The 11,059-nt window shown below is 41.2% G+C and overlaps 2 protein-coding genes across 2 annotated transcripts in view; one reads left to right on the top strand and one right to left on the bottom strand.

The window, feature by feature from the left end:
- LOC102798336 (5-hydroxytryptamine receptor 3A-like) overlaps nucleotides 1–11,059 on the top strand; it is a 170,965-nt gene that overhangs the window by 70,467 nt on the left and 89,439 nt on the right. The gene's annotated exons all lie outside the window — the stretch shown is intronic.
- The window catches only part of LOC148101784 (alpha-N-acetylgalactosaminide alpha-2,6-sialyltransferase 1-like), a 12,622-nt gene continuing 6,605 nt past the window's right edge, over nucleotides 5,043–11,059 (bottom strand). Inside the window, exons 5-9 of the mRNA XM_087845114.1 lie at nucleotides 8,738–8,876; nucleotides 8,545–8,648; nucleotides 8,035–8,118; nucleotides 6,908–7,007; nucleotides 5,043–5,889 (exon numbers count right to left, since the gene is read on the bottom strand). Of these exons, the coding sequence (XP_087701240.1) occupies nucleotides 5,686–5,889; nucleotides 6,908–7,007; nucleotides 8,035–8,118; nucleotides 8,545–8,648; nucleotides 8,738–8,876 (631 nt within the window). The 3' untranslated portion in view covers nucleotides 5,043–5,685. The remainder of the gene's footprint in view (nucleotides 5,890–6,907; nucleotides 7,008–8,034; nucleotides 8,119–8,544; nucleotides 8,649–8,737; nucleotides 8,877–11,059) is intronic.

The following is an 11,059-nucleotide window of genomic DNA, read 5'->3' on the forward strand; positions in this document are numbered from 1 at the left end:
GACCGTGTGTGGGTGCGTCCTGCCATCTCCCTGCCTTAGGTGCCACACTTTTTGTACAGCTGACTCTACTCAGGGGCAAAAAGTCTTGTTGGTTTTGTAGACAGTGAGATGTGTGTGTGTGTGTGTGTGTGAGATGACTGCTTATTCCTGCTCAGTAGAGAGGAGTGTGTTTTTTTTAGTTCAATTAGTAATTCAATTATTAGAAAAAATCTTTAATTTAACGCGGGGCACCCTAGTTATATTTTTTGTGCTTATTATATATTTAATTGGTGATTCACTGTTATCTCACTACACTTTACATGTTCTATGACATTACTTAAAGATACCACTAGGTGGCGCTTAACATAAACCCCCTTGGAGGCAAATCTGCAGAATAAATCCTGATGTTGAAACTTTAAACAAGCTCATGATCTTTATTTTACTTGAGTCATTTTGAGAGTTACTAGTGCTCAAAATGACTCATAGGTAACAGTTGAAACAGTAAGGCTGTTGTCAACATGTGAAAGGAAAGAATAACGTTGTAAGTAAACGTGGTCATGCTAGGCTAATGGACTTGTTGTTAGTGGGGAAAGTGTGGCAGGCGCCTCGCAGAGTTATACGTACTGCGCTTCAACATAATATTACCGTATTGTGTGTGTATAACCTATTTTTAAGTTTTGTGGATATTATACATGGTTATGCTGAGGATATGTCGGCCAATTTCCACTGCCTTTTGGTTAAACTGTCAGCAAGGAATTTGCACTGTTACATTTTTATATAACTTTAATGCAAAAAACAGCTGCTTGTTTAAGTGAAAATACATTGATGGGGTTTTTTGCACTAATAAAGTTGTGGAGTTGTAAAGTATTTTGTCTAGTGTCAATTATATCATCAGTTATATCGTTATCGCAAATTTTCAAATGTATATTGAGATAAATATTTTTGGTCATATCGCCCTGCTCTACTCACAATGATTGTGTGTATAATCAAACCTCATGTATTCAAGGAACTTCAGTAGGTGAGCAAACAGATTTAGCTGCTTTACATTAATATGTTTTTCTAAGGTTGTAAGTAAACAATGATCTGGGTTGAACATCACACAAGGTATTGTTGCATCTGTTTTTCCATATTGTTGATGTGTTTTTTCATTAAGAAGCATATTTAATTAAAACTAAACACATTACATTGAGTAAGTAAAGCTAAAAACATTTGAACAATTTTGTTATTTTAATTTCAAATGCAACTATTAGGTATTGTACTGAAGTCATTTATGTTCTTTATGGGGCTACAGTTAATATTTTCTTAAACATATTAAGACATGACTCACAAACCTCGTGGGGCTTCTGACTGAAAAACTCCCAATACTGTAAAATTCCAGGTATACTTTATAATTACTCATAAATGGAGTAATTTTAGTTCTTTAAGCAGCTTTACATTTCCTCCAGTTAAAAGAAATCAGTTTGTCAAGGGGAGTGCGTGTCATGGAGAGCATCACCCAAAAGCAGGACTCGGAAAACAGGACTTAAAACTCAAAAATCGCTTTATTGTTTTTTTTGGGGTTTTTTTTGTTTTTTTTGCCTGTCCCGTTTGGCTCTTTTGCCATCAGAATTATTGTCTAAAGGAAAAGAAAGATGCCCAACGGATTTACTTTACCAAATTGACCATCCCAGCTTTGCCGTAATGGTCCATTTGATTCACTTTTTATTGTTTATTTTATTTTCACTTGCTGAATACGGGACAGACTTGACTGTGGGAAAGAAAAGGGAGAAAGAAAGAGGGAAAGAAAAACAGCTGAGAAGAGGGATGAGGGAGAAGGGCAAAAAACAAAAACCAACAGAATAAGCAGAAAAAAAAATACATATATCGATCACCTGGATCACCTTTGAGAAAGAAAAAAGAAAACAAGCAGAAGAAAACGAGAGCAACATAATAAACAACATCACAATGATATATGGGAATATGACAGTAAATACTAAATATTAAACATTATTGTGCAGCACGTAAGATCGACAGCACAGTGTGCTTTGAGGTAGGAGACAAAAAGGGTGTAGTTTGTGTGTGTGATCACCCGTGTGTACACCGGTGAGCATGGACGCGCTTGTTTTTTTTTTAAAAGGTTCCTTCATGCAATGATCTGCTAGAGGGTGTGGGGAGCCACAGCCCCGTCCACCAGGGCATGAAGCAGGTATGGAGGAGATCAAAACTCCAGACATCCAGAGGCCCCCAGAACACAAGAGACCAAGGAAGACCAACAGAGGGTCAGCTGCGCCACTATCCCAGAAAGAGCTGAGGAGAGTCCCAGATGAGGGGTCACTCAGCAGCCGCGGAGCAGAAGCCAGGGGGGGTTGCAGTGACGTGCCCGTGAGCTCTGCCGGCAGCCAGCTGTGCCCGAGTGACCGAGCCCCAGGCCGAGAGGCCAGGGGCACCCCACCTCCGAAGTGGCCCGAGCAAGCCCCAGGCTCCAGGCCCCGATAAGCAGCCACCAAGGAGTGAGCCGGTGTGTACCTGGACGCCCATCCCCGGACACAAAGAACCACCAACGCACCGATGTCTGAGGGAGTCCGCCCCCGGCAGGGGAAGTGGTGGGGGGAGATAGGCCTCCAAACCTTGGAGGGCCTGAGATGTCCCCAGAGAGGTGGCGTCTGATACCCAACCTGACATATAGACACAGACATACAGGCACACACAGATACAAACATCCATTCCCACCCTCATGCTCTCATATGCACTTACTCCACACTCAACAAACGTGGAGACAGACATAAAGAGACGCTGTACACACAATCACACTCCCCAAGCGTACTCTACGAACCGGGTCTAGGTACCCTTGCCCCTGGAGGGGGGAACTGCACCCAGACCCAGGTGGTGCTACCTTTTCCCTGCGGGGAGAAGCAGACCGCCCCGACTCCGCAGCAGCAGGGAGGCCCCACATTAAAATTGAACGACGCCAGGGGCGAGGTGTACACCCTGATGGTAATTTGGATTCCGGGTAGCGTGCCCACCCCCAAGATCCTATATGTATGTGTAATGAGAGTGTGAGTAATGTGAATGTCTAAGTTGTGGGATAAAATTGAGGCAGAGGCAGCCAGAAGGGGACAGAGTGTGTGTGTGTGTGTGGGGGGGGTTACCTCCTCTGCACCCTGGTGACACACCCCTACTCCAAGGCCCTGCATGTGTGGGTGGTTGTGGTGGAGCGGGAAGAGGGAGGCAGCTGGAGATGGGGAGGGAAGGAAGGGAGGGGCAAGTGACCCCTCCCTGGGGCCAGCTCCCCCGCTGGCCCCAGTAGGCACCCCCATACTCCGCGACCCGCCAGGGAAGGGGGGCCCAGGTCCATCCGAACTGGGGCCCAGTGCAGCAGCGCCGCCCGGCCCCACAGAGCCCGGGACAGTCCACCCAACCCCAACACAGAGAAAACTGCACCCACCCCATCATCCACTCATCTTCCAGACTACACAAGACAATAGATGCCCAGGCTGAGATCTTCCTCCACCTCTCCTGTATCTCCCCCTCTTGCAGAGAGAGTTCCTGAAGAGAGGAAAGCTCCTGCAAGATGTGACAACCTCCCCCACCAGTTGAAGAGCCCCCAGGTGGCTCAACGCACCGGCGGCACCCTGCGCCAGGGCTGGGCCCCCATACACCCACCCGCCCACAATCCCGGCAACAAACCAACCAGGACCCAAGCCCCCGAGGCCCGGCCAGGGCCCCAGGCCAGAGCCGGAGCGACCCCAGAACCTCACGCCCGTCCCGGACCCACACAGGGGCAGCCAGGCTACCAGGTCAGTAACCCCCGTCCGTCAGCACAGACCCTCCCCTAGCCCCGCTGCACGCAGCCACGAGGAAACCGTCAGAGAGCCTAAGAGCCAACAGAGCCCCTAATTGGCCATGACCGCTACCCTGGGTTGAGCCCCCCAAGGAAGATGCTCCCGGGGAACCCCCCGACACCCTAAGCCTGTCCCTACCCCCACACCAATCACAACAGTGAAGGGGGGGACCAAACTATGACCCCCACCCCCACTAGGTGATGGAGCTGATCAAAGGAGCCCAGAGCAATTGATCTGATGTGGTGGCAGAGGCTGTATCAAGACTAATGTAATCTAATAGATAATTTCTATATTGGTTAGAATTAAGATTATTTATATTTTTCCAGTTCATGAGGACTGTTTTCTTGGCTATGCATAGGGCAGTGAAAACCATATGGGCTATATTCTTTTCTGAAGTGACATTATCTAAGCGGCCCAACAAACACACTAAGGGGGAAGTTGGAATGTTACATTTCAGACACTTTGATAAGTCTTCACATATCTCGCGCCAAAACTTCTGAACTGATGGACAGAACCAAAGAGCGTGGATATAATTGTCCGGTGAATTGGTTTGGCAGTGTGAGCAGTTGTTGGTAGACGTAAAGCCCATCTTGAACATCTGATGACCTGTATAGTGCACTCTATGTAGTATTTTGTATTGAATTAATTGAAGACTGGGATTCCTGATTAGATGAAAGGTTTTTAAGCAAATCTGAGACCAGAAGTTTTGGTCTAAGTTAACTGATAAATCCGCTTCCCATTTTGCAATAGGAAGTGATATTGATTCATCTGTTTTAGAAAGCATTCTGTATATTTTGGATAGTAATTTGGGGGGTTTTAAGAGTAAGAAATTGAACCACACTTGGTGGTGTTTGTAGTTCAACTTGACCCTGTTTAAATTTCTTTTTTATTATGGATTTAATTTGTTGATATTCTAAAAACCTTTTCTTGTTGATCCCATATTGTGTAACTAGTCTGTCAAATGAAATAAATTCTGTTCCTTCTAGTATATGTTCTACATATTTGATTCCTTTACCACTCCAATCTGAAAAGTTTATCATATTATTGTTTTGTAATATGTCAGGGTTGTTCCAGATAGATGTACGTTTGCATGGGATTAATGAAGACTCTGTCAACTTCAGAAACTCCCACCATAAACCGCTTTATTGTTGAAAACTTGTAAAAATAAGAAAATATGAGCCAAGTGCAAATTATCGAAATGAAAAGTATCATACAGCAAACCGACAAGGTGGAACACACAGCTTAAAGGTGAACACAACAAAAAAGAAATGACAATGCATACAGACCAGGTAATTAGGGGGATTAGAAACACCAGGGAACACAGCTGAATAGAAGAAGCAAAACCGAACATAACACACATAAAACTAGAGACTAACAAAACAAAACAGGAGGTGACTTACACTGAGACCAGGACTAAAATAGATTAACTTGAGAGAATTGGGACACGGACAACACAATGAAAGACACAACAGATGTAGGGGCACAAATGAGGAGACAGAAAGGTTAAAAAAAAAAAAACAGAGACAAGACACACAAGTAATCAGTGACATGGCAAGAGGTGAGGCAGACCTTGGATAGCTCGCCAGTTTTCCACAGAGAGAGAAACGCAACCATTGACACTCACATTCACAGCTATGGCCAAAATACTCTCACCAGTTAACCTAACCCAACTAAGTGCATGTCTTCATGCAGCATCAAAGGAAGCTGAAGTACCCGGAGAGAATCCACACAGACACAGAGAGAACAGGCACACAAAGAAACCCTCCAGTTATATGTTGGATGTGAACACTTCTTGCTGTGCTGACCACTGCACTACTGTGCTGCCTGACATGGCTCTTGAATATCTTCAGTAGTGTAGGTTTTATCCTTATGGGTGGACTCAGTGTTACTTTGGCTTTTCAGTCCCTGATTCTGGCTCCGTTCTTTGATAGAGCTTTATTATTCTTCTGTTGTGAAGATCTTTCCATGTATTCTTCTCCAAAATGTAGTCATGGTTGGCATAGAAATGTACTTTTGTTTTAATGTACTTGTGAGCATAGTAGTTGGAGTATTTCATGTAGTCATCAGTCATGAATCCATATGCATCCACCTGAGGATACAGAAAGAGAGAGAGAAAAAATCCTTACTTTTCAAGACATAGTTTGTAAAATACCTTAATACAGTTCCCATCAGGAAAAACAACAGCAGCAACAACAATAATAATAGGTCATAATAATAATAATTAATAAAATAATTAATGAAATAATAATTAATGAAAGTGCCTGACAGCACAATTCCAGAAGACTGATGGTTGCTTCTTCTCTATAAAAAGAACATAGTAGCACATTTTAATTTACAAATTGCATGTGAATGACCCAGAAAGACTTCAGAAATACTGTTCAATTTGGGCAGACAATACAGAGTGGAGATTTTTGTCCATAATGTACAATGGCACATTTAGGAAAACAAACAAACAAACACAGCACATTATTTTTCATATTATAAACACCTCATACCAACAAGCAGGACATCAGCTTTTAGGACAGATGAATTAAGCTGTATTTTTCAGCCACAGTGCCTGGGCACAATCATTTAGTTGAGTACCAAAAAATAATATAAAAAAAAACTCCTGCACATTTTCAGTTTATAACCGATATTCTCAGTGCAACGAATGTATAGGAGAATGACTGAAAAATCAAGGTGTTGCAATGGCCCAGTTAACGTAAAGAAATGCTTCAAACTTTAATGAACTGAAGCAACATTGCAAAGATGAGTGGGAAAAAAATTACTGAAGAACAATGTGAGAAACTTTGGTTATTGCTGGTAAAGACAATTCTAAAAGGTACCGAATCATGTTGAATAAATTATTACTTGGTCTAATATGTCATGTGGTGGCATTGTTCATCTGGGTTTATGTTTACGTAATTTCAAGATTGCTTTTTTTTCAAGATTCGTTTGTTTTGTGGTTTGACTGTGACATATAGATGTCATCTACTTTGCAGAAAACATGTGTTAAATAGCTTCTTTTCATTAAAGAGCTGCTTTGAGGCTTTTAGTCTGTGTATTGTCTATATAGGTGTGGAAACCAATACCTCTTACACAGAAATGTAAAGGTAATATTAACTCACTGTGTCACAAATATGCAAAGCCAGGAAGAGAGTGAATGCTCCGTTGGTTGGTCTGACTATTGCCCAGAATCTTTTATTCAGATTAGGTGACTTTAGGAACCTGTGATTAAAAAACAAACAAACAAACAAAAAAAAATATATATAAATACTGGAAGGGTTAAGAGATGATCTGAAAATGAAAGAAGGAAAACTTGCACAATAAATACACATGATGGTGACGAGGGAAGTGGAAATACACGGGGAACACAGTTGGGAGGAGTTAATCGAGACAGGAGGAAGCAAAACAGAACACGCTAAACACAGGACGCAACACTGTCAAAGTAAAACACTAAGACGCAGACAAGAACACACGGCCTGACATGAGGCCGGGAAGGAGGAACCCAAAGGGGAACAAGAAAGACTGGGGAGACAAACAGAGGAGACACAAAGAGGGTAATACGGAATAATTAAGAAAGATGAGACATGGAGGGGGAAAGAGAGACGAGATGGGCTGGGGAAAATGTATAGGAAAGCACATGACAGAGAGGGAAGAGATGGAATAAAAAACAAGGAGGGAAACATGTAAACAGAAAAAGGAGATGAGGCACATCGACAAGAAAACATGGAATCAGAAATAAAACTAAACACGGAACCAAAACCGGGACTAAACTCAATACTAAATAATAGAAACCTAAAACATTATAGCACAAAGAACCCCCATTAACTCAAAATGCTCGGTCAAAAGACCCAGAACAATAAAAACACACATAAAAAAGAATTATGCCTAGATAATTTCCGGCTAGTTGATATCACCGAAAATAGGGACATATGAAAACCAAATAAGATTTTGAAATCCATAATGTATTTCAATTGACTGACTGGAAGTCCCAACAATCACTTTAATGATTCCCAACAGAGCCGAGCAGAAGCTCAGTAGATTCACTCTCCCAGAATTGAGTTAACTTTAAGAGCAAACTTGTTAAGGAAAGACAAACAATTATTAGATGATGAAACAATGTGAATTGTTGCCTGTTTCTATGTTGGCCCTGGGATGCACCAGCTTTTCTGCAACCTTATTATATTATATTATATTATATTATTACCAACATCTGCTCATATGTATCACAGTATGCTCATAGGAGTCTGACCTGTTCTTCACGTATCGGAGGAAGTCCTGGTGTAGAACGTAGAATCGGCTCTCATTGTACTGCCCTGAATAGTAGGTCCCTGGCCTGGTGAGGTGAAAACACAAGAGAGAGGAGGGATAATTGATATTATTAATTTTAGTTGTTGTTTTTTTTTTTTTTTTTAAATAAAAGGAAATACAATTGTCCATTAAACCCTAAAAGAAAAAGTAGATAGCAACTCAAGTTGCTTTAGCATTTTCCAGAGTGCATTTGTAGAGTACATCTGCTAATAATGAGGCACCTGTGAACACCTCACTTGTGGGTGCACTCAGCAGTGACATGTAGGAGCCACGAGGAAGGCCATGGATTTTTACCAGTTAGACAAAACCCCAGCTGGTAAATTGTCTCTAGTTCTTCTCTACTCTCACCTCTGAGCTGCGAAGGCTGCTCTTAAAAGATTGTCTAATGACACTATAAACCAATTGGAAAAATTGAGATTTGTCAAAGCAGGAGAAAAAATTTGATAATCACCATTTCTTGTGGTGTGGGCCACTAGAGCCCTCATGTCCTTTGAAAAGACCCTCAAGCCATCGGAAATCTCTCATTGCCTCAGGAATCAGCACATATTTTATTCCCTGCCAAGAGAAAAATTATGGAGCAAAATAATCTTTAGTCTGTGGAGAGTATAAACAATATCACACTGTTGTCTTGTAAGTTTTACTACCTCATCATGAGGGGCAGACTTGTATCCATACTTCCCAAAAAAATAAGGTGATGCGGTGATGGAGTGCTCTGTGTGAACGTACACTGATGTTCTATTTCCTACATCTTCCTCATAACCTTCGATAACGGCACCGTTCATCCTGCCAAACAGACACAATTCAGAAAGTTGATCTTTGGTTCAGTTTACGTTGATTTAATTGTAATGTTCAAAATCAGTCACTAGTTAAAGCAACAGCATTCAAATTGAAGGTAGTGTGATACTTTCATTTCATTATGCTTTTCCTTAGTGTCTGTTATATAGCAGCCTTTGTGCAAGGATTTCCTAAATGCATTCCCATAAGGTACAAGAGATTTCTTTTTTTGGAAATTAAAAAAAAAAAGATAACTCAAAAGTATAAGTATGTTAAAAATATTGGTTGTTATCTCAAGATTTAAATTTAATAGCTAGAAATTTCAACTTTTGAGTAGGGATGCAAATGTTTGTGCAGGTTGGAGATATTTCCTGTTGGTATTTTCTGTTTTTTGTGTATTGGTGTCATTATTCAAAAAAGTAAGAATCACATATATTACACAGAGCACATGTCCTGTCCGGCATTGTAGCAATCAGAATTATTGTCTGAAAGCCTAGAAAAATGCCTAACAGGTTTATTTTTCTAAGTAGACCATTGCAGCTTTGGCTATATATATCTACTTGATTGTCATTTTTATATTTTTTATTTTTAATTTGGTTATTTATATATTTTTTGTTTGTTTTCATTTTGAGTTATTACAATCAGAATGGACAGGACCGGGGGACAGGAAAGAGAATGAAGAGAGTTAACAGAAGGAGAAGGGAAGAAAAATAGAGGAGAAGAGGGATAGAGAGAGAAAAGACACAGTAAAACTGCATGATCATGTTACGAAATAAATATATATTCTTAGTGCTTATTTTTCTGTTTATATTGTTTTATAGAGGCCAGAGTAGGAGAATGCCATTGTGACTAGAATCTGAGCCAAAAGTACTGACAGGAAACTGCACGCTTTGTGCAGAGAACAAGAAGCGTGCAGACAGAAACTAAAAACTAAGCAGAGTTGTTTTGATCGAAACTGTGTGTGACGTATAGCAGAACTATATATACGCCTTTGGCTTGCAATGCTTTTAGACCTGTGTGTGCGTCCTTGTGTCTACAGCTCTCCGTTTCCGGAAATGTACAATAAAGATTATTTTTTGAGCTTGACCACACTGAGTCCGGGGTCTTTCTCTGTCGTTAAAAGAATTCTAAAGAATTCGATAATCACCTGCTGATACAAAAAAGAAAAAGCAAACAAAAAGAAGACAACACTGTAAGCAAACCACAACAACCAACATAAGCATCAGTAACAGTAAATAATACATTTTCAATGTTACTGAGCAGCATACAGTACTAATATAATAATGCATATGTTTAGAAGCAGCAGTCAACCAAGATGTACATGTACACCCAGGTGTAAATGGCAGCTGGATAGTGTAGTGGTAAGACTACACACCTTTGTGTAGTTTGATTCCCACGTGGTATCTTGCAGAAACCAAGCCCTGGAATGGCGCAGCTACATCTGCAGCCTGTCCGTAGCTCGGACACAAGCATTTCACTACATGTTGTAGTCTGTATGTGACAAATAAAATTGTTTAAAAATTCACCACTGTGCTCTTGTCCTTTTGTTCAATAAAACTAACTGTAATGTCCATATCCATGCCGCTGTCACAGACCTGAGTTCTTCTGAGTTCTTCTGAGAATTGTGGTTTTCTGTTTGTATTATATTTATTGTTCCCAGTTCTTTTCTGTTCCTGGTATCTGTTCTGGTTCTGCGTCTCATGTTTCAGGGTCTCAGTGTCGAGTCTGCATCTCTGTGTCTGTCTTGTATTTCGTGTTTTACTTTGGAGAGTCTTGCTTCCTGTGTTCAGTGCATTGGGTTTTGTTTCCCCGTTGTCCCAGTGTTTCACTCTGCGTACCTTTGTGTTTTACTCTTGATGATTTCATGTCTCAGGCTCCTTGTTCCCGGTTGTCAGGTTTTGCTATGTTTTCTACGTTTAACTTCTTCCTTTAGCTGATCCCAGCCTAGGTTTTATTAGTGTTTTCAGTCCCCCTTTCACTGTTGCTTTTACAGCCACCAATAAAGGCTTGCCTTGTGTTTACCTCCACCTATCTCTCCATTGTCTGCATTTGGGTCCACTCCTCTCTAATCTCCAGCTGTAGATTGCATCACTATTTTCCTCCTCTGACACACAAACTCTAATGAGCTGATTTTAGAACCTAACAATTCCAAGGAATTGGGCTATTGGGAACCAGCTCTCTACAAGAACCGG

This window comes from Neolamprologus brichardi, chromosome 8 (assembly GCF_056152115.1).
Source record: "Neolamprologus brichardi isolate AB-2024 chromosome 8, ASM5615211v1, whole genome shotgun sequence".
Lineage (NCBI taxonomy): Eukaryota > Metazoa > Chordata > Actinopteri > Cichliformes > Cichlidae > Neolamprologus > Neolamprologus brichardi.